Genomic DNA, 27,743 nt, shown 5'->3' on the forward strand with positions numbered 1-27,743 from the left:
GTATATATCTGATTAATCACATATGTATAGGATGTGTTTGGGAGAGTTTATTAACCCGCTAGCAAACCGTTTCCGTTTGTTCATCTAAATTCCAACCTGAGTGACTGTATAATAATGTTCTTTGTGGTTTTTTGTTTTTAAATTTTTGCTAAATTCACTGTGACTGTGTGTATATACACTTGTATAATGCACTTGCCAACATTTTGAGGAGCAAAATCTACAAATATAATTTTGAAGTTTCCTTTAGTTCTTTTTTATTCTTTTTTGACAAATAAACTTAATTGAGAAATTTCAAAAAAAAAAAGTCAGTGTATATGTTAATTGCATTTTAGCATATTTTGGAAATTAATTACTCATAATTTTTTTTTTTAAAAAGCATTACATTGAGACCTGTATTTGTTCAAGTCTACCTCTATACATCTGTATATTTTAGCGTGCATTTACTGTAGGGAATCATTTAGAATTTTTGCCTCTGGGACGTATGTGCCGACAGCTAATAGCAAATTAAAATCAGCAGGGAAACGGAATGACCAATGAACGGCTGTGTTTAATAACGGAGGAACGCCTGCATAGACGACCCACACCCATTGTCAGGAACAGGTCTGGATAGCTCTCTGGAGAGAACATTCAATTTCAATTGAGCAATTCAGTCAATTGCTCAGGCAACTAAAGCAGCGTGTTGGATGCTTTGAGATTAAAATATCTTGTTTTGTAGCAAGACGAGACTGGATTTGCTTTGGTATCATTTGCACAGTGCCCATTTGTAATCTCTCCCCCCGCTCGTAGAGGTTTTTTTCATCTGCTCTTTCTTCCTCATTATGCATCTGCCTCTGCTCGGGATGTCCGCAGTTGTTAATTGTTGCTTAGGGTTTATGGGTAAAAAGAGCCAGGAATTATTTAGGCCTCATAAACAGAATAAACAGCCCTTAGACAGTGATAGCTACACTCAAACGACATCAAAGTATAAATTACCCAGCCATTAAGCTGGAAAAAAGCCTTTGAGATGATTTACGCTGCTCGCCCTCCACTGAGTGTGACCATTACAGACATGATCCCCGACTTTGACTTTAATGAAGTTTAATAAAGTTTACCCTTCTTGTGCCGCTGTTTTTTGCTTTTCATCTTGATTGCTATAAGGTATTAGGAGTAATGAGTGTCTTTTTGCCCTGGGTCCCAGACAGAGAGACAGAAATGGAAGAACATATAAAGTCAGAATGCTTGATGTCTGTTTTGAAGACTAGCACAACTTTTGCCCCCTCCATTAATTATTTGTTTGATTAATGATGCCCTTAAATATGCAGCTCACTCTTCAATGATTGAATGTTTTGCTGTTTCTTTTAGCTCACTCTTAGGAAAGGGAACTTAAAAGCAATAGATTTTATTGAAATATCTTTTTTCTTACATCGTAGCTCAATTATTCTGGATTTGAATTCAAATGGGAGTGTGTTACAGTTTTATGAGTGCAAATTTTAAGATATTAATCCTTGATGGCAACAAGCTTTCCAGTTCCCTAGATTATGCTGTATGCATGCTTATGTTTGTCCCATTCACAATGAGAGTGACAGTGATAACTATATCATTTTGATAATTGTTAATAATAATAAATATTAGAATAATTAAGTCCACACCACAAATATAACAATAACAACACTGAGGAACAATATAATTAGAATTACTTTCAGTGTGATGAAAGTATTTTTTTTTTTCCTTTTCAGCTGAAAACTGAACATTGACTGAACAATGTTGAACATTCAGTCAATTAAAATCAATTGTTCTTTAAAGATTTTAAGCATTTAAAGTGGCAGATGACAAAACTTTAATTTATGCTTAGAATAAACTGACATGCGTTGTCATGCGTCGATGTGAACACTAATATAATTATCATTATAGTTATCTTTATAATTATCATTTATAATTTAGGTATAAATGGGTCTTTACTGTGGATGTGAGGCTATCCACATAGGGTGCAAATTGTTTGCAGCAGTGTTTTTTTATAATAAAAATCCTTTATATATATATACAGTAATGCAGGTGATGTCAATGACCTCTAGTACAGTGCTTTTCAAACTTTTTCATGCTAAGGGCCCCCAAATTTAATGATCTCCTTGCGAGGGACCATCCATCCATCTATTTTCCGAACCGCTTGTCCTATGTAGGGTCGTGGGGATGCTGGAGCCTATCCCAGCTTCTTGGTAACACCTGGGATGGATGGCCAGTCCATTGCAAGGTTAACACACACACACTCACACATTGACACACTCTCTCACACCTACGGGCAATTTATGGTCTCCGTTTCACCTATGCAGCATGATTGTGGGGGAAACCACCCTTGTCAGGGACCCCTTTCCTAAAATATAAAAGCTACTGCATATTCATGAATAAAAACCTATTTATACTGTGTAAGGAAAAAAGAGATATTATATTAAAAAACTATATACATTATGAAATATTATGAAATATTTTTGAATACAAAAACTGTGATATAATATCCTGCTTCTGAAACAAAATGATTGGCTTATGTATTGTCACTGTACTGAAACCAAAGCAAATATTACAATATAATATTAATATATTGATTTGTATTATGTTAACAACATGTGTGACCCTGGACCACAAAACCGGTCTCAAGTAGCACGGGTATATTTGTAGCAATAGCCAAAATACATTGTATGGGTCAAAAAATCATTAGGATTTTAAGTAAAGATCATGCTCCATGAAGATATTTTGTAAATTTCCTAATGTAAATATATCAAAACTTATTTTTTGATTAGTAATATGCATTGCTAAGAACTTCATTTGGACACATTTAAAGGGTATTTTCTCAGTATTTAGATGTTTATTTTTTTTTTTTTGCACCCACAGATTCCAGATTTTCAGATAGTTGCATCTCGGCCAAATATTGTCATATCCTAACAAACCATACATGGAAAGCTTATTTAAAATAAAGCTTTCATTAAAATAAATTGACCCTTACGACTGGTTTTGTGGTCCAGAGTCAGTCACATATTGTTTTTTCCTCCTTATATCAATATAAACAGGACTTCAGACTGTGAATATGATGGTTTTGATTAAAAAATAAAAATAAATTGGGCTCTGATATCTGTTTTGCATACAAATGATTTTTAGTAAAATTTAGTAAAATTTTTCACAGAACATTATTTGTAATTCTTTAACATAACAGTTGTTGCATGTTTCGCACTGTAAATTGAATGGTTTATAATAGAAACTTGAAAACTAGAAAAACTGAAAAATTGAGCAAATCAACAGTATTTTTTAAACAGGTATTTGCATATGCAAATCCATGATATTGCTTTCTTTAGAGTAAAAGTCATCTCATCTGAATCATGAAGGAAATAAATATGCACAAATCAAGCACGGTTTATAAGCGTAAACAGTTCTAAAGAAATATGTTTGTGGATTTTGATGTGAGAGAACAACAGGGGATGGACATTTTCACTAGAGGTTGCATTATTATGGGTTATGGACCCAGAAGCGACAGTTTAAAAGTAACATACCTTCATGAAATTGTTTCTGATAAACACAGCATACAAGACATTAAATGATTGACTGAACTTATGTGGATATCTTGTGGATTATTGTGCTTTTATAAGCTGTTGTACTTTTATTCTGACTGCACCCATTAACTTTAGATGATCCATTGTTGAGCAAGTGGTGTAATGCTAAATTTCTCAAAATCTCATCTAAATCTTGGATGGCTGAGGGTGTGTAAGTTTTGCAGCAAATTTTCATTTTTGGAAAATGTGTATGTAAAATTGTAAGTATTCCTTAAAACGCAGTCATTGTGAATAGCACAATGGCAAAACCGATACATTTGGCCATAAACTATTAAGTGCGGGGACATTATGTTTGCCAGGTAGGTTTACTGTGACAAGATGTATGCTTCTATACAACAAAGAGATCCATGCATTCAGAATGCAAAATACTTTTAGACTGTATTGTAAATAGAAAAATTTGAACACAGCACAAATCACTTATTTAGTTCCTGATTTATCAAATCAATCAACTGAGTGAATGATTGAATGAATTACTTACACAAACTTTACATGAATTACTTACAAACTGTAACCTGTTACTGATTCCACATTACATGACAAAAATTGTAGTTAGTCATGTAATCCATTACATTAAACATTTTTGTAATATAATCAGTTATCAAGACTACTTTTGGATTACTTTTAGATTATTTTGACCTAATTCGTTTATCACATTCTTTTGAGTAGGATAATCTTCTACTACTGTATATTGATATAAAAATAGTACAAAATATATTCCATTTGTTGCAATTATTAACATGAAATGCATTAAACATTATATTATATCAAGGTTTCTCAAACTGGGGTTTGTAAAGGAACTACAGAGGGATTGTAATGAAAAGCTAACAATTACTTAAAGCATAAAAATGTAAAATTAAAATAAATTATGTAAAATTCAATAAATAAATAAATGAAACACTTGCTAAAAAATGACATATTATGTGTTTACCTGCATATCATGTGTGAATCTTGAACATGCAAATGTAATAATTAATAAAATATTTATTTTTAAATCTTAGGGATACTTCAACTAAATATATTAGATGAAAGAGGTTCAGATGACAAAAAAGTTTGTGAATCCCTGCATTACTGTAAATAAGAAATAATGTGAATTTGTGCATTTTAATGTGTTTGAAAGACAAAAGGCTTTCGGTCACACTTTATTTTAAGGTTCAATTCTCGCTAACTATGACTTTTGCCTCAATAAACTCCTAATTTGCTGCTTATTAATAGTTAGTAAGGTCTTTAAGTTTAGGTATTGGGTAGAATTAGGGATGTAGAATATTGTCATGTAGAATAAATGCTTTAAAAGTACTAATAAACAGTGATATGTTATTAATAGGCATGCTAATAAGCATCTAGTAAAAAGAATTGGTCCCTATGCTAAAGTGTTACCAGGCTTTCATACATAGTAATGCATGGTTAAATAACCCACTGAAAGAATAATTAAAATTAAAATTAATGTGTTCATCAGTAGTTGATGCAGTGTTGAAACACTTCATAAACCTGAAATGATTTTTGTAAATCCAGTGTAAAACCTGACAAATGACTGGTATTTGTGTGAATGTCCACAAAACTGAAATTTCTGTATATAAGCAGTAGGCTATTTTTAGACCATTTGTGTGAACATTATATAATCATGTAATCCATAAATTAACTGTAGTCTGATTACGAGTATTTTAAAATGTAGTTTAATCTAATTACAAGTACTTATTTTTTGGAATCTGATTACGTAATCCAGATTACATGTAATCAGTAACTACCAAACTTTGATCATTAGTTTATTTCTTGAATTAATCTTTGTTTTAAAAGAGGCTAAAAAATCCTTCACAATTTTCGTCTCCTGCCAACTTTAAATAGTGGTGCAATATTCTTTATTGTGCTTCAAACTTCTAAAATTAAAATATGTTTCAGATCCTTGACACTGATTGGTCAAAAAGTACCATGATGTACTTTCTGTAGTGCAAATAATGGCTACCAACCAGTCACTACATGTAATGCTAGCTATTCAGTTGCATGGAATATGAGGGCTCTCTAAACCTTGTTTGAATTTTGCAGGAATATTGGATATATATTTGTCATAGTTGTAAAGTGATTGTGTGCAAATAGTTATAGCTCAGAGGCCTGTGACTATATTATAAAAAAAATCAATGAACCTTCACCATGTATCATCATCACTTCCTTGGACTCTATTCAGAGAACATTCAATCACAGTGTTTTTTTTTACTTATTCTTCCGTCTCAACTTTTGGTTTTTTATTTATACCAAAATGTATCTAACAAGCATGGAAGCTCTAGAGAGGGGCCTGCTAACCGTCCTATACTAATAAACATCTGTTATTCAAATGATGTACTCGCTCAAAGACACACTGGGACTGAAAAGCAGAGGGGATTGATGGAGCAGAGGTTCACACCATCTCACAAAAAACACTAAAAACAAATCTATGCTGTTGACATGAACAGAAAATCTGTAGTAGCTGTGTTTTGATAGAGTGACTGGTGGGGTCATGAGAGACCCACAGCTGATCTCCACAGCTGGAATGCTAATAAACCACCTTGCACTGCTGCTTATATATGCTGCACTCTAGCACAACAATACGACAAGGAGTTGATTTTAGAAGCACAGGTTATATGTCAAAAATAGGTGAAACGTGGTGATTAGAAAAGGGAGTTGGTGTTTGTTTCTGTCTCAGTTTGTTAGTGGATCATTTCTTTGGGGGGGAAAGAAAACTAGGTCCCTTGTTGTTCACTACAACTGGAGTATTACCCCTAGTTCTTTGCTAGTAGTTACACTATGATGAGCTAAGCCACTGCAATTCAGCAGAGGTTCTTCTACCGCTGCTCTAGAACAAATGGGAGGGGAACTAGGTGTGTGTTTCAGGTGCAGATGTCTCACTGGGGCCTACCCCAATCCTCAGCAGGCTTCTTTTGGGTCCTAATAATAACTTGAAAGTGCCTCTTTTTGCCCCTTTTAATTAGTCTCCAGAACGCATACAGCTAATTGGTGGTTCTTAATTGGGTTTAGATTCGCTACTTGTCTGTTCAGATCCCCCTGCACCCCACCCCAATCCCTTCCCAGTCTAGGTGAAAAGAAATCCTCACACCCCAGCCAGGGGTTTTATGTTTCTTGTCACTTAGCACTTTGATTTCTTGGCGAATTAAGAGCTATTTAATTAGCAGGGTTTCTTTTTATATCTCCATCTCAGTAGGGGAGAGATTTGGATGGTGTCAGAGTTGAAGCGGTTTAAAGGTAAAAGAGGAAGTTTCAAAAGCAGTATCTTAACACACTTTGACAAACTTATTGCATTCTCAGCCTAGAATAAAAATTATTAGAAGGAGTACATTTGTGCACAGAAACAACACAAAGCAACGCAACGCAGCAAAAAGTTGTCAAGTGACAGTGACATTATGGTCTCCTTTACACCTGGCATACACACTGGTTTTGTATTTGGTTAATATCAGGAATTTTTTCGGGACGATTGCATTTACACCTCCATGCATGATCAGACAGAGCCCAAGCAAATTGCTGCTTATATTACATGAGTTTGCATTAACTAAAACATTGCTGCTGTTTTCCAAATTTTAAAAACATTTATGGATTCTTGTAAAATGTTTTTGTCTCTTCTTTTGTTTTCTGTCTTAACCCTGTTGGTAGGGATCAGTAGTAAAGTTCACAAAAAGTTTTTATAGCACTCTCTATGGGAAGAGAAATGGGGAAAAATAGATTTCCAAGTGTAATCCAGTTAAATAATTGAATAAATATATAATTGTTGTTAATACAATTGGATGAAAACTCCCAACCTAGCTTTTGAAACTTAGGCCATCAAAGTGAAACACGATTTGCAGTGTTACTTCTTCACATTATGTTGACACCTAAATGTGTATAACGAAAATGCGTTTGCATTTACATCTTTATTAAAGGAGAAGTCCACTTCCAGAACAAAAATTTACAGATACTGTACTCACCCCCTTGTCATACAAGATGTTCATGTCTTTCTTTCTTCAGTTGTAAATAAGTTATGTTTTTTGAGGAAAACATTTCAGAATTTTTCTCCATATAGTGGACTGCTATGGTGCCCTGAGTTTGAACTTCCAAAATGCAGTTTAAATGTGGCTTCAAACAACCCAAAATGTGGTTGTAAGTGATCCCAGCTGAGGAGGAATGGTCTTATCTAGCGAAACGATCGGTTATTTTCATTTCATTTCTTGCTCTGCCTGAACTCTGTGTATTCTGGTTCAAGAGAGTTAGGGTATGTCGTTTCGCTAGATAAGACCCATCTTCCTCGGCTGGGATCGTTTACAACCGCATTTAGGATCGTTTGAAGCTGCATTTAAACTGCATTTTGCTAGTTCAAACTCAGGGCACCATAGAAGTCCACTATATGGAGACATGAAGATATAAACATCTTGGATGACAAGAGGGTGAGTACATTATGTGTAAATTTTCGTTCTGGAAGTGGGCCTCTCCTTTAAATGTAGTCTAAGTTCACTCCAGATCACCTTTTAAAATAGTTTCAGTCATCTGATCACAATTTGTCTTTTGATCAAGAGCAATCCAATCGTGGTCCGATCATGCATGTTTATTCCAGTTGTAAGGAGGCTAGTGATTTTTCTGACTGACCTCCTTTATGCTTTAGTTTGTGGTCAGTAAATAGACTGTATACTTCAACGGCTTATTCTTTAAATCAATACATGCATGTACTGTTATGAATTTAATTTAATATTATGTAGATTTCAGAAGTGGTATTGATATTGAAATAAGCATTTTTCTTGTTGTATTGATAACATAATCCATTTAAATAGCATTACTTGGCACTGTGGTAATTCTGCCGTCTAATTTGGATGCTGTTGGATATGTTTAGAGCCAGTCTGGAAGAGGAACTAAATGCAGCCCTCGACAGAGTTGCAGCGCAGCACCTACAAGAGCGTCGGCAGGAGGAAACGCAAGGTATCACACACTGTCCTATCCATCACATATATAAAAGGCATCACTTACACTACTTAATGTACTGTACTGTAACTGATGAGTGTTAAGCTGTTTCATTGTGTAAACTGTTACAAACATACTAAATCTTTTCCTTTGGGAGAGTACAACTGATCCTTTCCAGCTCATCTAATACCAATACCAAGTAAATGAATTGGTTTATTATTACTAAGTCCTACGCCCACATTCTGCACAAATGGAATGGAATGAATTTCAATAAGGGACTCCAGTCTCCACTTTGGGACTAAAATAGTAGCGAACCAATAACACCTGTGTGTTCTGGTGGCATCTTTGGTCAAGAGACAGTTTTAAAATAATAATTTTTAAAATCCAGCCTGTGATTAAAGCAATAATTACATGATTTTTTTTTTTTTTTTTTTAAAGAAAGTGCTACTGTGTAAAAAAAAAAAAAAAAAAAGTCTGATGATATAGGTAAAATAGCATTATTCCTTAATATTACAAGTCTTATTTCCTGTATGCAGCTTTTTCTGACCCATCATATTAAATATGACTGTTGACCACTGTTATATTTTTAGTATTATAGTATTTATTAATATATTGAATTAGCCTTTATTAGCCTTTACTTTATGCCTTTGTCATTTTTATTATTTTTGGATTTAGACTTTTTGTTTTTTTCAGGTTTAATAATAGTTTAGTAGTTTAGTAATTTTAGTACTTAAACTTAAATACATAGTTCACCCAAAAAATTAAAATTCTCTCATCATTTTCTCACCCTCATGTTATTACAACTCTTTTAACCAAATGTTGGTTACCAACATTTTATAAAATAGTTAATTTTCTGTTTTGCAGGAGAAATAAAAGTCTTACAGGTTTGGAACAACATGAAGATGAAAAATTACTCAATTTTCATATTTGGGTAAACTGTCCCTTCAAACTTATTTGTGACCCTGGACCACAAAACCACTGTTAAGTAGCATGGGTATATTTGAGCAATAGTCAAAAATACATTGTATGGGTCAAGATTATTGATTTTTTTTTTTTTCCCCTCTCTCTCTTTTTATGCCAAAAATCATTAGGATAAGTAAAGATCATGTTCCATGAAGATATTTTGTAAATTTCCTACCGTAAATATATCAAAAGTTCATTTTTGATTAGTAATATGCATTGCTAAGAACTTTATTTGAACACCTTTAAAGACGATTTCTTACCCTCAGATTCCAGATTTTCAAATAGTTGTATCTCGGCCAAATCTTATCCTATCATAACAAACCATACATCAATGGAAAGCTTTTTTTTTTTTTTTTTTTAAGTAAGTTTTTAATATACCATTTTTAATTTTCATTTAAAATATTTTGATTTAGGAGTTTGTTTTTCATTAACAACAGTAACAACACTTTTGACTACACTGCAGATTATTTCACTCTTAATCCACCTTTTACCATTTAAAAACGTTAAGATTTGTTACATTAAGTATTATCCTTCCCTCTGGTCAGTGGCAAAATCGGGTCATAGGTGACACAGGGCAGCGGTATTCGGTATGCAGCGCTTCCCCACACGCAGCTGCCACAGACAGACACTTTCATCTTTCATCCGCTTTCTATTCCAGTGAAATCACGAAATAAAATTATGACATGACCATTAACCCTTGAGAATTTGAGAGAGGTGGGTCCAGATGTGCTTTCGGAAATCCAATTTGCTGTATTCCCAATTGATTTCAAACTCACATGGCTCTTTGCACGCCCTCAGAAAGGAGCTTGTACATTCCTATCCGTCAAACGCTCCATCAGAGCGATCTCTAGTGTATAGACACCCTTCTTTGGGGAAAATTGGCCAAATCTTGGTAGGGACATTTCTAAAAGTTGGCAGAAAGTTGGCATTCCTACCTAAATCAATGTTGTGAGGAAGTGTTAGTTATTTTAATGACCAATTTTATTACCACAACAGTGTTTTCTAACATGGCTATTCTGTATTTTTATTTTGCATTGTGTCTGCTAGATACAACCATGAACACAGCACATATTTCTTTATATCTTCATTTAGTTTTTTATGTCAGGTTTAGTTTTAATAATTTTAGTACTTCAACTTCAATAGTACTTCAATTTGGAATGAAAATTCTGTCATCATTTACTTACCCTCATTTTGTTCCAAACCTCTGTGACTTTATTTATTCTGTGGAACATTTTGAGAAATGTTTAAGAAAGTCAATGGTAAATAAAACGGCTTGGTTAGCACCATTCTACAAAATAGATTGCTTTGTTTTCAGCAGAAGAAAGAAAGTCATACAAGCTGAGTAAATAATGACAGAATTTTCATTTTTATATATATATATATATATATAAAATTTACTCAGCTTGTATGACTTTGTATATATACATATATATACAAGAGAAAAAGTCATACAAGCTGAGTAAATAATGACAGAATTTTCATTTTTGAGTGAACTATCCCTTTAAACTTAAAATAAGTTTAAAGGGATAGTTCACTCAAAAATGAAAATTCTGTCATTATTTACTCAGCTTGTATGACTTTCTTTCTTGTATATATATATATATGTATATGTATATATATGTGTGTGTATGTGTGTATGTGTGTGTACAACTTTAGCTAAAATATAGGAATGCTTTGAAGTGATTTTATGAACTGAAGCACACATTCCTATATATGGACTAGTACGACTCTATGTACCACACAGCCTTTCTGCAACACTTCCACATCTTTCACAAATTTTCACATCTTCTAGCAATGACGAGGCAAAAATGTAATGTTCAATGCATCTCCCTTTGGGTCTTCATACATTAGATTGGAATAGAATGTGATCATGGATGACTATATCATACAGTTCCGTAATATGACAAGTGTAATTTATAATAAGTAATTTGAATATTAAATGTTTCTTTTTATAAGCCAATTTTTTCAGCCTGGAGAACTGAGAGTATGACACTCCTGTCGGATGCTAAATGCATTGTCAGATTAGCCAAAATATTTAATAAATGAACATTCAAGGGGTAGGGGATGTGCAACTTTGTGAACAATGCATCAAAATCTGCAAGTGTGGACTCCATGTCCTAATGATGGTCAAGTACAGTCAATTTTATACACATGTAGACAACTGCCTTGTAGTCTGTTGTTGTTATTATTTTCAAATCAAGATCTTTATCATTTTAATTCACCCCTGTAGAAAATTAGCTCAAAAGGGAAATGTATAATAAAATGTAATTATAATTAATTGCAATTATTTATATCAGCTGCCAGAAGTAACTATAGCAATATTGTTACAATCAACTATTCTGTTCGTCCAGCGAGGAATCCAGTGTAATTTTATTTCAGCTCTAAGAAATGTTATTTTTCGTGGCAACAGAAAATAACTTTCTTACGGTACTCATACATTAGAGCATGTAACAAGTCAGGAGTCGTGTAAGTGACATTGATCTGCGAGCAGTGACAGCTGCTTATACTAAACCTGTTTTGTGTAGTAAAATGTACAATACTTGCATTGCCTTGGCCGTTGAGTGAGCAAAAGTCTTGATGGTATTAAAGTTGCGATCGAGTTCTTCAGTCACACTTTATTTTAAGGTCCAGTTCTCGCTATTAACAAACCATTAACTATGGCTTTTGCCTCAATAAACTCCTAATTTGCTGCTTATTAATAGTTTCTGAGGTAGTTAAGTTCAGGTATTTGGTAGGATTAGAGATGTAGAATATGGTCATGCAGAATCGATGCTTTGTAATTCCTAATAAACAGCCAATATGTTAATAATAGGCATGCTAATAAGTAACTTGTTAATAGTGAGAATTGTTCCCTATACTAAAGTGTTACCAATTCTTCCAGGCTGAAGAGTGACAAACTTCAAAGATATTATTCTGACTCAGTGGCAGTCAGGAACGTTTTCTCTTAGGTGGAAAGTGAAGACAATGCTGTAGTCGAGGCCTACAAGGACTACTTTTTTTCCCCCGGAACAGATGAATGTACATATGATACTTTTTATGTGACGCTGGTTTTGTACATTTCACCGCAGTTCTGACTTGAAATATCAGTTGAGTGGCGCTGTAACTCTAATGCTTCATGATGTTTTAAAATAACGTACCACCTGCACTAAACCTAAACCTACCCCATAGGATGAACAAAAGCGAATGTGATGTAAAAACGCAATCTCTTAAAAATAAAGGTGCTTCAAAAGGTTCTTCAAGTGATGCCATAGAGGAACCATTTTTATTTCCACAAAGAACCATCCAGTCAAAGGCTCTTCAAAGAACTGTCTCTTTCTTACCTTTTTATAATTGAAGAACCTTCTTTCGCCAGAAAGAACCTTTTGTGAAACAGAAAGCTTCTTCAGATCTTAAAATTTCTTTATGGAACCATTTAAACAAAAAAGGGTCTTCTATGGCATCGTGAAGCACCTTTATTTTTAACAGTGCATGTTTTTGCTAGTTTTTCGATCACTCATCTCTCAGCCGTTTCTTTGTGAGTCATGTTTTTCACAGGATTCGTACCCAAGGATTCCGCATCCTAATTCCAAATCCGTGCCTACTGAGCTAGGTTGTTATGTCTGCAAAGCGAAAAACATATGGAGCCGTAATCATAACTGTGTATAAAAATAATTACAAGTGCTTGCTGTTTTACCGGCTCTAGTGTTAATTTCTGTTGGAAACCAGGGTTTCCGCAGGTCTTAAAGTCTTAAAAAGTCTTAAATCAATTTTCTGTAAATTAAGTAAATTCATATAATCATGGCATTAACCCTCAAAGACTGAGACAGCTGCCTGCGACAAAAAAATAACTATTGTTATTAAATATCTAATAACTTTTAATACTAATAACTAATAACTGCTTGTCCAATCTGAATGATTTAAAAAGTACTGCAAATTTGAGATTCTTTTTTCCTGTATCACGTTTGTCTCATTTGGATATTCAGAGGCTCTGTAGTAAACGTGATTACGTCATCACATTTTGATCGCATTGATTCGTCAGAGGAAACCAATGCATTTTCGTTCCTCTCAGCCAAGCAGGAACGATTGTTGATGCTTAGTCCCACCCCCCGTGCCCAGATTGGTTCAAACTGTCATCTATTCAACCAATAAACATAGTTTTTGGACTTTTGAACCACCAATTAGCATGTTTCTTTGGAAATTTGAACAAACTCAAAGTGAATGTAAAGTACGTCGTGCGTGCATGAAAACAAACACAAAATAGCACATTTGCATGACAGCACTCTCTGAAAAAGCATAGAAAAACACACGACAGAGCACTTTGACACATAACAAAACAAAAGCAAGGATGAAACAGCAGTACATATCCGATAATGCGCTGGAATTTGTTTTCATGCCGCTATGTGTTGTCCCAGTAAAATGCAAATACAGCCAGTGGATCGATCCATTTGACTGTTATATTATGGTAATTCTTCTCATATAGTTTATCATTTGCATAATTTTTTTTTCTGTTGCACTCTGTATATTTTCTCTCATTTTGTGTGTAGTTTGTGAATCATTTGCACTTTTTGTATATTTGTTGCACAAGACCGGCAGTTGTTTTCACTACTTGCTGCACTGTTTGCATTTGTTGTTCATACTCTGAAAATATATTTCTCTGATGAAGAAAAAAAAACTCATATTTATTTATTTTTACTCTGTTTTCTTATTACATAATACTGTTTCCAATTACTTTACTTCCTAAACATTTTTGAACACATCTATATTGTCAATAAACTAAATAGACCACCTTTTCACTGAAAAGCGCCTATACCAATATTGTAATAAATGGCTATAACTTGCTTGGGGAATGTTATATGTAGATGAAATTTTATTTGAAATTTTAGTGTAAAACACCCAAATACAACTTTCTAAAGAAAAAAATCCAAACTTCATGAGTTTCTTTTTGAGTGCACAGTAAAAAACCTCCAACTGTTGCTTGCAATTTTCTTAAAATTTTGGAAATTCAGTCATTCTTAGAGAAGACAATAGGAAAATTGTGCCTTTAAATTAGCTAGACTGAAACTTCAAGTTCTTCTGTTTCCCTCATGTGTTTCATTTTAAAGTGAAGCGGAAGCGTAATTTTTGTGCTACATGGCTTGGGTCACTCAATATTCATTGAACAATACGCAGTAGATGGCAGTATATGCTGTTTCATCTGTCAGTCACCCAAAGAGGAACTTGTCGTTTTAATTTTTTTATAGTAATAAAAATCATTTAGTTAAATTAGAGGACAGACAATACAAATAAAACTGAACTGCTCAATTCAGTGTGCCAAACGACAGTCGCATCACAGATCAGATTGCATTTATCATGTGAATAGAGTGAGTCAAGCTGACTGACAAGAAGAGAGAGGTGAGAAAGACAAGACTATGGCAGAAGTGTTTCAAAACTAAATGCAGAAGCACCTGTTTTAAAAGTATTTTGGATTTTGAAAAGCCTGCTGACTTCTGCCGTTAATCTAAGGTGATAGTGGAAGTTTTATATTTATTTGGTTCCACAGTGTTTGCTGATTTTTATTTCTTTAAACTGTGTACATTTTTTTTTTTATTATTTTATATTATATCAAGGTGTATGCCATGCTTCCAAGCTTTCTTATTCATTGGGCTAATAAACATTGTTAAACTTTGTGTAAGTTAAATTATTTTGTATTAGGAATATAACATGGTGTATTATTATTTGTTTTGTTAATAAAAGTTTGTTACGTTACTGCCGCTAATTTAAAAGCGGAAGTAAAATGCACACAACGCTTTTACAAGCTACTTAAAACTGAAGGAAAGTGAAGTAATGAGGGAAAACTCAAACTCAAATACAAACAACAGCTGACGCTGAATTGCTGCTAATTTGAAAGTAAAACTGCAGTGATATGTATTTTTTGGTACATATTTCACATCTTGCGAAAAAGTTCCCACAGGTACATTTTCGTCATGAAATCAGTAGGGTGCAAAAACCATTATTCTATTATACTAATACTATTATTCTTACGTTAATATTCTTAGAACAATAAGTTAATCAGTTAGTCCATGGTTCAATACGTACCTCGGTTTTTAACCACGGCTTTCGGTTCGGTTCAATTCTGCTATCTTGCCACTTCAGTGTGTGTGTTTTTTTTTTGTTGTTTTTTTTTGGCAACAATTTAACAAAATACTCATGTAAACCTCTGTACACCGGAAAAAGCGTGGTTTAGTATATGTCTGCTTAATTATTCTTTTGAGAGAGGTATTACTTTTCGATTTCTACGCAAAATAAAATGGGGTTCATTCATACTGGATGCCAGAGGGCGCCCTCATGCAGAAAATCCACATATATCCACATAAACTCTTTTGTTGGACAACAGGTTTAGAAAGGCTTATCATTGCATGTCATTAGAATGGAAGATGCTCTGCGTGTGTTGTTTTTCAAATATAAGCGGGAAAGCGAATCCTTATTTCAGCACGTGAAGTCGCAGGCACACATACAGCAAATTCCGAGAGAAATAAAACAAGGAAGTTATTTAAATGCAAAACCGAAAAACCGCAGTTCACAAGCACGTATTGAACCGTGGATGTTGTACCGAATGTTTCAATATTATATTGAGAATTGTGACATCTGTAGTTCATTCATAGAAAGGTTTGCCTATGAATTCATGAAGGGAGTCCTTTTCTATAGGCAGTATGAGTCTGTTTCAGAGAGAATTATGTAAGAGGAAGACTCTGTCTACAAGTCGTAAAGTTTATCTGGTTGTTGTGATAACCAGATGTCTGTTCTATCCTTTTGGTGTTACTTGCATTTCGGGGGAAGGGTCTATAGACTCTCATGGTTGGCTTGTTGGTTAGGTGTGAGGTGTTAGGGATTATAATTTTGTGTCATTTTTGTCCAGGCGTTACAACCCCTTTTTTCTTGACAAGCCTGGATATATGAGGTAGCCTAAAGGCCTGTCCGATATACTCAAAATTCTTTGTTCAATCTGCATTTAGGGGTAAAAGAAGTTGGAAGTCTTTGCAGTGGTATACTGTTTGCAAACATCCCGACACCGCCCACGCTGCTGAGAAAGCTGATTGGGTGAATATGTAATATGTGCTGCATGCTTTCATCTTAGTAACAAAATAAATGCACAACAAAGATCACAGCGGTGAGAAAACAGCAGTTAAGAAAGCATCTAGTCGGAAAGATGTGGATGTTTAAACCAGATCTGCAGTTTAGCACTCTAGTCAAGTCGCATCACATTTATTTATACGGTCCTTTATAGAACAGATTGCTTTAAAACAAGTGGCTTTGCAGTAATAAACGCGAAAAAATATCTGACTTGACAGACTGAAGAGAAGAAATGAACTGGAAAAGATTTCCACATAAGAGAAGGTGGAGCCACAGAGCACAGATACCTATTATATAATCACCACATACCTATGGTAGTTCAAAGACGCTTACCAACCAAAGTAAACTTTTCAAAGAAGCTATTTTGAACTCCTAGAACAAACTCCAAACTTTGTTTTGGCCTGATTTTGTTCAAAATAACAACACACCAGTTTGTTTTTCTATTTTGCTTGAAGTATATCGGGGCCTTTATTTTGAAAGTGTCATTTCTAAATCTGAAAAGAGAACATTCAGGGCTTAACTTTTTTAGCCATGTCAAATAAGAGCATCTTCGTGTGTGTGTGTGTGTGTCTGTGTGTCTGTGTGTGTGTGCATGCATGCACATGTGAATAGGTGAATAGCAGTTGTTTTTTTTTTTTGTTTTTTTTTCGTTTGTTTTCTGTTTTTTTGCAAGTGTGTGCATGAGGCTACAGAGAAAGACAGGTCTGCGACTCACTAGAATTTCAGCCTTGCTTCTGTCCAAAGGTCAGCTCAGGAAAAAAAAAAAAAAACTGACTGTAAATATTTCACAACATTTTCATTCGACAAATGAGCATCCACATTCACCATGAAACTTTTATTAACCCGAGGCGGGAGAAAGTTCTGCTCTCCAAATGTGTTTATTTTCTCCTCTTTAAACAAGCATAGCAACAAAGTTCCTGCCATGAAGTCAAAAACACAAACTCCATCATACATTGACAATTACCCTTAAAATTAATTTGTATTTCTCTACAATAACCTGCATGATTGCTTCAGGTCAGAAGGTTTTGATTTGTGGTTACGAGTCCCTTTTCTAAGTCTGTCCATTAAAGGCCTCTTTATGAGCTCAATCAGTTGAATAGACCTTTGAAAAGACAAGAAATTATGTGTCATTAATGATAATTGATTTGAATAGGGAAAGTGGCTGTCAGGTGACAGTATGGGTTTTTATTCCTTCAGCAGAGCTACTGTTTCGAGAAGTGCGGGAGGACGAGGTCAGAAGGAGCAGCACCCCCATCAAGACAACTGCCAGAAGAGTGGAACAGACTTTTAAGAAGGTACCAGTCATTGGCTGTTAAGCCAATTTTGTGAAGAATAATGATCTAAGGTCACAGTTTCTTGCATCATGTGCAGAGCCACAGACTATTGCCAGACATAAAATGTATAAAAAGATTACAAAAAATCTGTTTGCTAAAACTGGTTAATACATAAGTATCATTAACACTAATTGACAGTTATTTTTTAAACACAAGTAGTTTAATCAACTGCTTTAATCAACTCTAAAGTAATCATTCGTTCTCCAAAATGCAGATGTGATGTGTGATGTCTAATTTATCTTTCAAATGTTCAAAATTGTGTATTCAAAATACGTTCTTTCATATACTTGGACAGTACAGTAGCTCGACAACATACAGTTGTGGTCAAAAGTTTACATACACCTTGCAGAATCTGCAAAATGTTAATTGTTTTACCAAAATAAGAGGGATCATAGAAAAATGCATGTTATTTTTTATTTAGAACTGACCTGAATGATATATTTTACATAAAAGACATTTACATATAGTCCACAAGAGAAAATAATATTTGAATTAAAAAAATTACCCTGTTGAAAAGTTTACATATGATGCCTAATACTGTTTTGTTACCTGAATTATCCACAGCTGTGTTTTCTTTTTCTTTTTTTGATTTTTGTTCAAACGCTCATGCTCCAGAAGGAAACCCAGTGCATTAAGAGTTGAATTTGAAGATCAGGGTAAATTTAAAGTGTTCCTATTATGGATTTTTGAAAATTACCTTTCATGCAGTGTGTCATGCAGTCATGCAGAAGTACCGACCCAGTGTTTACAAAGTGAACGTGTAAAAACACCCTTTACAAAAAAAAATGTAAAACAGCGATGTAGAATGATTTTGAAGTTGGATGAGAAAATGATATGGGAGCTTTTCAACATAGCCTAACTGTCTTGAACCGGAGTGTACAGAGTATATATATATATATATATATATATATGTGTGTGTGTGTGTGTGTGTGTGTGTGTGTGTGTGTGTGTGTATATATATATATATATATATTTTTTTTTTTTTTTTTTTTTTTTTTTAAGAAAATGACACATCATTTCACTAGATAAAACCCTTATTCCTCGCCTGGGATTGTTTAGAACTCTTTGAAGCTGCAAAGAAAGAAAGACATGAATACTTCGAATGACGTGGTGAGTAGGGGTGTAACGATTCACCTGTTATCTCAATGCATCGATTATAAACCCTGAGGATGCATATGCATCAATGTTAAAACATGGATTTTTGAATTGTGAATCATCAACAGTAATCGATTTAAAACACTAATAATCAAATGAATTGTGATTTCTATAGCGATTCAGTGCTTTCAAAATATATAGACATTAAAGGGCATGAATTAATAGAGACCTTGAATAGCGTTTTTCGTGTTCTCACTTCTGTCCTTCACGGGCTCCACTATTTACCACCTGTCATGGGATTGTGCTTGTGCGCTGTATAGCTCTCACATATTATTGAACAGCCAATGTGATCTCTCCTTAGTACTCGTGGCCAATAATAAAAAGTAGAGTAAAGTAGTAAAGTAGTTTTTCTTTTTTGTAGTTTTTCAATGGCTCACATCGTCAACATTACCTGAGCTGTTGAAGGCTGCGCATTCATTGCATGGACGGAGCAAAAATAATGTAAACGAAATGTACGAAGAGGCTGTTACAATAACCACAGCATTAACATCAACCTTGAAATAAGAGCACAAGTTTTATCTGTAAATCAGACACTTGAAAGTTTTGTTTGTTACTGTAGCAAAGAGACATGGGGCGCGTTTGGTATCATTTGCCATCATTTGAAAATAAGATAAATAAGTTATCCAAATGAAAGAGAAGTTCTGTTCAAAATGTATACCCCTGGCTCTAATAGTTTAGTTGCATATGAGTCCCTCAGTTGTCCACAGTGTGAAAAGATGGATCTCAAAATCATAGTCATTTTTTTGGAAAGGGTTCAAATACACAAAAAATGCTAAAAAAAACAAAAAACAAAGAATTTGTGGGTCCTGAAGGATTTTTCTGAAGAACAGCAGGCAGTTTTACTGTTCAGGACAAACAAGGGACTCATGAACAACTATCACTAAAAAACACTCAGCTGTGAATTAAGAATCAATCATAAGTTAACTTTTGAATAGGGTCATTTTTATAAATTCAGCTATTATTTTCTCTAGTGGATTATATGTAAAAATATTTTATATGAAATATCTTATTCAAGTCAATACTAAATAAAAAATAACATGCATTTTGTATGGTCCCTCTTATTTTGGTAAAATAATTAACATTTGCAGATTTTTGCAAGGTGTATGTAAACTTTTGACCTCAACTGTAAAACCCCACTCGATTATAGCTGTGCATAAGCAACTCAAGTAACAATTTTTTAACCTTTATTAAAGAGGTAGTTTATCCACAAATGAAAATTCTGTCATTAATTATTCACCCTCATGTTGTTCCAAACCCGTAAGACCTTTGTTCGTCTTCAGAACACAAATTAAGATATTTTTGATGAAATCCAAGAGCTCTCTGACCCACCCATAGACAGCAAGGGTCCTAGCACGGTCAAGGCACAGAAACATAGTAAGGACATCTTTAAAATTGCCCTTGTGTAAGTGGTTGAACCTTTATTTTTTGAAGCTACAAGAATACTTTTTGTATGCAAAGAAAACAAAAAAAACTACTTTATTCAACAGTTCAACTCTTCTGGACCATATTGACAATGTCCTTACCACGTTTCTGTGCCTTGACCATGGTAAGATCCTTGCTGTCTATGGAGTTCTGAAGATGAACTTCTGGGTCTTACAGGTCTTACAGGTCTTACGGGTTTTGGAACGACCTGAGGGTGAGTAGTTAATGACAGAATTTTCATTTCTGGTTGAACTATGCCTTTAATCTAGGTTATCTGTGTTCATTGTTAATTCATGTTTGTTTATAATACATTAACTAATATAAATGTATACAATTTAAAATGCTAAAAATCAATTAGCATATGTATAAATTACCATACATAAATAAATGCTTTAAACATATTGTTAGTTCATAGGGATTACGTCATAAACAATCTGCTTGTTAAAGAGTTGTTCACCTAAAAATGAAAATTCTGTCATCATTTACTCATTCTTAAGTTGTTCCAAGCCTGTATACATTTCTTTCAGCAGTTGAACACAATAGAAGATATTTTGAAAAATGTCGGTAACCAAACAGTTGACAGTTGTAACAGTTGACTTCCATAGTATATATTTTTTTTGTTTCAAAAACTCACTTGCAACAAGTTGAGGGTAAGTAAATTATATCAGAATTGTTATTTTTTTGGTGAACTGTTCAGTCTGACATTGCTAATATATCCACAATGTGCGCTGCAATGCTACCAAAAAATTTTGACCTTTGTCTCTATGCCGAAATCTCAGATTGCTAGAAAGTGATGCATCTTTTATGAATCGTTACAATATTGGTGTCGGGATGCCGTGAGCCTGGAGAGTAGAAGTGTACACTGTGTTTTTTTTGTGGTTAGTTCACACAAAAATTAAAATTAGCCCATGATTTACTCACCCTCAAGACATCATAGGTGTATATGACTTTCTTCTTTCAGACGAATACAACTGGAGTTGTATTAAAAAATGTCCTAGCTCTTCCAGGCCTTATAATGGCAATGGGTGGGTGTTTTTGTTCAACAGTCCAAAAGAAGTCCAATAAAGCTCATCCATCCATATTAAAAAGTGCCTCACATGGCTCCGGGGGGTGAATAAAGGCCTCCTGCAGTGAACTGATGCATCTTTGTAAGAAAAATAACTATATTAAAATGTTATAAACACTTTTTCCTAACTTACGCTGTCGTGCATGCAAGCTGTTCTGGGTGGATGACACAGGACGTATGCGCAGAGAATATGCTAGTCTTGCAAGAACCAAAGTTTGTTTACAGGAGCAGAGGAAGCAAAATCTCCTCTTGGCTAATGCCGAAATCCTCCGACATCTTTACAAATCCTTGTTTTGTACTTCTAATTCATGGCCAGTGTTTTGTTTTGCTTTGTCCTCTGCGCTTCCACGTTCGGCACTTCTCACCAGCCGATGCGCTTCACATATGTCCTACATCATCCGTCTGGATCAGCTTGCGCACATGACAGTTAGAAAGAGGAAAGTCATATACGCCTAGGATGCTTTTAGGGTGAGTAAATCATGGGCTAATTTTAATTTTTTGGTGAATTAACCCTTTAAATGTGTGATATAAATAACTGTGCTCAGAAACTGCTGTAGTATAACATTGTAATAGTTAAGTATAGATAGTATTCACTGAAAAAACTAGAAGCTTGGAATCAGAAATGGTGTTTCTTACATCACGACAAATCAAACTATATAATAAAAAGTTAATTTATACATCTGTAAAATTGTGTGTGTAACTATACAGAGTTTAATTTTTTTTAAATGTAATTGAATGTTGTTGGTAGTAATGCCACCTGAAGTAGGAACAACAAAAAAAGTAATCTTTAGAATTGTTTAGAGACTTTAAAGTCTAACTTTAAAATATTGTTTTTCAGTGTATCCTGTATTATTGGTTTTGATTTTAGGCAAGAATTATATTATTAAAGAATTATTTCAGTACGTAACTATTTTGAATTAATGCAAGTAGGCCACATGCAGAGCTCACTCTGCCCAGTGATCTAAAACTGGATGGAGGTCATGCAAAATAACAGTTTATAACAATGGGTGTGCTCAGAGGAAAAAAACAAAAACAAAAAAAAAAACACTAATGTACTAAAGTAAAGCAGCGGTAAAAGCCACCTGTCTTCCTGTAGTACGGATCGCTCGTTTAGGCCCTCAACAGCACAGCAAACACCCTTAAGACTCATATGAATGAAACTACACTACTCCGTTTGTATTCGCTGACTCTGCTGGTGTTTGACAGCAGGCCCTTCACTCATTTAACACAGGCAAATCATTTGTCATTAGTATTTAGCCTGAGCAAATCAAGCTCACACTCTATTCAAAAGCACTTGACTTCCCCTAAAGCAACATTTAGCTTGGTTCTTGCTGGAGGGGCTGGTGAGGACTTGGGGAACATTCTGAGCAGAGGAATGAAATGGTTTGTGGAATAATTCGGAGCAGATGATGGCATTGTGAGCGGTGCCAGCAGCTGCCATATGGTCGTGTAATGGGGGCTGTCATCGCCTTTATTACCGAATGACAAGCACCATGTTAAACTTAATAACCCACAGGGGCAGACTGCTGTTTATGTGCTCCTGCAAACGCATTATAAATGAAATAATTTTTGATGGAGTTGTGGGAGGGGGGCGAGTCGTTGTCAGCCAGCCGTAAAGGGGCCTAATGTTGTTTGAAAGGTGGTGTGCTGCGGCAGTACGGCTGCGAGAGTGCTAAATAAAAGGCAGCGATTTGCCTGGGGGTATACACCCAGCAGGCATCCCCTCCTCTCTTTCACACCCTCCACCAGGATTTGACAAGCTGCCTAAATGGCCCTCTTTTATGTTTAGCCATGAGTAACAAATTTGGGGGGAATCACAGAGTGCCTGCTCGCCTGCCCCAGAACGGACCCTCTCCATAAAGGCCAAATGAGAGTTTAAAGCACAAACGTCTCAAAAAGATGAGGTGATAATTTGCTGTGCATGTGCCTCTGCGTACTTCCACAGATAGAGCAGTTACAAAGTCAAATGGTCTCTCTGGAGAGCGAGATCATGCGGTTGCGAGAAGACAACCGGGCGCTACAGCAAGCGAACGGAGTGTTGGCTGGAGTGCGGGGTGATCTGCAGGCCAGAGTTCAGCTTCTGCAGGAACGTAAGGAGGCGGCAGAGGCCCAGGCCGGAGAAGAACGGGACCGACTGCTTGCCCAGATGCAGAGCTTTGAGAGACAGGCAAAGGAGGCAATGAGAGCGGCTGCTCAGGCCAGACACAGACTGCTTAAGCTCCGCCAGGAACTGGGAGTCCTTCGAGCAGAGAGAGATTTTCATCGGTCCGCAGCTAAACGCAGGTCAAAAGCCGCCACACTGGCAAACAACAAGAGCAGGTCCAAAACACCCTGGGTCGACGCCTCCAGCAGAACGCGCATGCGCTCGACACTGAACAGGATGGACAGTCCCGCCAAGGACGACTGGGAGGACATGAGCGCAGACAGGTACTTCCCCCACCTTTCACCATCCCTGTCTCTTTCTCGCTTTCCATCTCTCACACTCTCATTATTTTTCTGACTGTAGGGACAGCACGCATATGCAAAAACACAAGCAAACGGGTGATTGAATCCCAGCTTCTGTCTAGTTGGTATTCAAAAGAGAAAAAAAGAGCAAGAGGGGGGCAGAAAGAGGGAAAAAAAAATCAGATCCTTTGAATTATCCTGGGATGTCTTGCTAGGAGCTTATTGACTGAAATTTGCATGTAGAATTAGCCACCTCTGAGCAGCCGAGTTGAACCGGCGCCAGGAAGCACCTGAACCCGCCTGCAGCACCTCACTTTCTGCCCAATGCCATTTTCCCGACGTCATGAGCCCCGAAATTGACAGTTTGGCAGGTTAATTTAATTTGTGATTCCTTTGCATATTCATCCCTGACAGAGGAGGAGTCCCAGGCAAATTCTGGCCAATCAATTGAGTTTTCCTATGACACTCTTATTCAGCTATGGTCCCAGCATCTCCCTTCTCTCCTCCTCTTTCTATATTTTCTCTAATTTAACAGGATAAATTTTGAATGACTCTTTTCGGCTTTCTACCAGATGTCTACAAGCTGTTTAACATCCTCCAAAATCTTCCATAATTATTTCATGAAAGTTTTATGTCATCTCCTGCATCAGAGTTTATGGCATGATGGATGGTATGATGATTTCCAATGATACCAGTTCAGATTTATTTCACCCAAATGCACCACTACTAACAGAACAGCATGCTGGAAGCTTTCCAAATCTGTCTCCAAGAGGCTCTTGTATGAGATGCCGCAGCATTTAGAGTGTCCCAACTGGGCTTCAGCAGTTTGAGCTACACACCACACATGGGTGTTTAAGTTTCTGGGTTGTCTGCTTTTCTGCTAATTAACCACTCTCATATGGTATGTCTCATAGTAGTCCCAAATATCTCGTTATCTTGGTAAATAAGTCAACTTTATCTCCGCAGTGACAGTGAAGAGTTCTCTGACAGCCTGGAAAGTCGATATTCTGCTCAGACTCGTCGAGCTTCTAGGAAAACTAAGGTTTGTTACACAAAATGTTTCAATTATTTTTATGACTTGCTGTATTCTCTTCTTTTCTGTTTTATATTATGTGTTCAGATTAAATGACTGTGTCATTTGCCTACAAATCAGTATGTTTGTTTTCAATAAGATTCATAACAAAGACCTAACAATAACTAAAGACGTTTATTTTAAGCTCCAGTTCTCGTTATTAACAAGCCATTAATTACGGCTTCTGCCTCAATAAACTCCTAATTTGATGCTTATTTATAGTAAGGTAGTTGTTAAGTTTATGTATTGGGCAGGATTAGGGATGTAGAATATGGCCATGCAGAATATGTGCCTTATAAGCACTAATAAACAGCCAATATGTTAATAATAGGTATGCTAATATGCAACAAATTAATAGTGAGAACTGTTCCCTATACTAAAGTGTTACCGATGTTTTAAAGGTGAAGTACATTATGTAATTCCATGAAACAACTGCGAGAATAATGGCTAAAGGTTCTTTATTTTATGGTCCTTGCTATATGTTACATGTACCTACAATAGTAATAACAGTAAGAAATGCATAATTATAAGCAACTCACCTTAAACCAAACTCCAACCCTAATGCTAGAGTAGGCATGTGTTGTTAATTAATATTACTCGGTTTATGTTTGTGTAATTACACTATAACAAGGACAGCTTGAAATAAAGTACGGAAATTTACTGAAATTTTCCTCCGTCTGCCATTGGTCGTCCAAACAGACTGCATCCTGCAAACTAGGCTGTATCTGAAATTGCATGCTTCCCTACTATATTGTAGGCAATAAACAGTATTCACGGGATGACCTAGTGTTTCCGGCAAGATTCTTAAGTGTGCATTCCGTGGACACTTTACTATCCCATGAGGCTATGGGAGAAGATTTGTAAATGGCAGTAAATCGATGCAGCTGACGCTGGTAAGCTACATGACAATGACAACATGCCTAATGTAGTACGTCTGGATTACATTCATAAAACACATTTCCTAAGCATATCTAACCATTTTTTTTAAAAGTGGCTAAGTTATTACTTTAAAAAATCTACTCAGATTTTAGATATAGCCCAAATTTCAGTCTAGTCAGTTTCAGTTTCAGATTGGCTTCCTTTACACAGTTTCTTGAAGTTTAATTTATTTATTTATTTGGTCATTCCATCTAGAAACAAAGTCATATTTTCAAGTTACTGTGTTAATACAGTGACTGTAAAGAGATACAAGGAAAAGAAATGGTAATAATTATTTTACAGGTGGAAAGAATTATTTTACAAATGAGCATACAGTTACTACAGAATAACAGTTACTTAATTTCTAAAACTATGCCAAAAAGACCTTAGACTGCCACCTATTTAAGCAAATGCACATATAGACATGTATGTATATTATTTTGAGCATATGTCATTCACTTAGGCATAACAATATTTGTGATTTTTTTTTTTTTTTTTTTTTTTTAATTAATTAATTAATTAATTTTTTTTCGGTAGGTAGTAGATGCCATATTAAATGTGGTGTAATGAAATCACCCCACCCTTAACCAGTAAGGACGAACAATATAAACTGTGGTCAATGTGTCAACTGCTTTAAATGCTCAAGCTTTTTAAAGTCAGGATGAATTTTGGTCAATGTTTTTATTGTTCTTCTGCTGGAAAGAATAATTCTCTAAGTGATTCAAGGCAGAAAGCTTTGGTATGATGTCTACTCAAAGATCGGGCCTAAGCTCATGTAATTGGTTGAGGCAATGTTGCTGTATCCTCAGTGCCTACGTTTTAAAACTTTTGAACAGAATCAATCTACAAATAGCTTATTTATAGTTAAAAAAATTATGCTCTTCACCTTGAAATTGCCTCTTTTCATTTACGAAGTGAAGAGTTCAAAAAACACATTTTCCTCTTGACTTTAAGCAGCTGTGTCGATTGGGAGATGCGTATCAGAGGTGTCTGTTCCTGTAAAGTGCGATCTCTTCTCGACAGACTCTCAGGGCTCCACTGGCTCTCCCCCATCCCCTCAGGGAACATGGAAGCTCCATATCTTCTCCTCTTTTCGCTTCCTCTCAGCTCTACAGCTGTCAGCCCTCTCTTAGATCCTGCCTGAATGCCTCTGTGTACTCGTCAACCGTGCTGGCTCACATCGGCGTGACAGTGGAGCAGAGCACTGCGCCGCCCGTGTCACACTAAAGAGCTTCTGAATAAATCCGTGATCAAACCCACAGAGAGGGAGAGAGAGACTGATCAAAACCTTTTTAAATAGTGTTCGATACAAACGAGGGGAAAAGCCAAAGCCTCTTTGATGTGACTACAAACGCTTCCTCTGTGTCACTCTGCCGTGAGCCGCCATGTTACGTTATGTTAAACTGTTGCCCCAGCTTTTTGTGTCATGTGTTGTGTTTCCACCTCTTCCGTGCTTGCAGGGCTGCAGGTACATGCTGATCTGCCCTACAGACAGGCCTGGCGAGGAATCTCAAACCCGAAACATCCAATTCCAAGGTAACCTGGTTGACGCAACTGTGCTCAAGCGCTTACATAATGAGCGATTGTTCGCTCTTGATTGCTTGTACAAGCCTTATCCCATAAATTCTTAAAAAGCAGAATAGAAAACTGAACATAATATAAATCTAGAAACAGTTTCTCTTTAGTTTCATTCTTCAAGCAAAATATGCTATTTGTAGTTGTTAAGATAATCATTGTTTACAAAAAAAAAAGTTGCCCAAATATTCCTGCTATTTCTTCTTCCCTACTGCATTTGT

General features: G+C 35.5%; 1 protein-coding gene across 1 annotated transcript in view; it reads left to right on the forward strand.

The window, feature by feature from the left end:
- Positions 1 to 27,743, forward strand: part of cntln (centlein, centrosomal protein) — a 119,200-nt gene that overhangs the window by 64,221 nt on the left and 27,236 nt on the right. The window contains 5 exon segments of the mRNA XM_051115796.1: positions 8,416 to 8,501; positions 17,733 to 17,830; positions 23,458 to 23,939; positions 24,924 to 24,999; positions 27,408 to 27,483. Of these exon segments, the coding sequence (XP_050971753.1) occupies positions 8,416 to 8,501; positions 17,733 to 17,830; positions 23,458 to 23,939; positions 24,924 to 24,999; positions 27,408 to 27,483 (818 nt within the window).

Source organism: Labeo rohita, chromosome 1 (assembly GCF_022985175.1).
Source record: "Labeo rohita strain BAU-BD-2019 chromosome 1, IGBB_LRoh.1.0, whole genome shotgun sequence".
In the NCBI taxonomy this organism is placed as follows: Eukaryota; Metazoa; Chordata; class Actinopteri; order Cypriniformes; family Cyprinidae; genus Labeo; species Labeo rohita.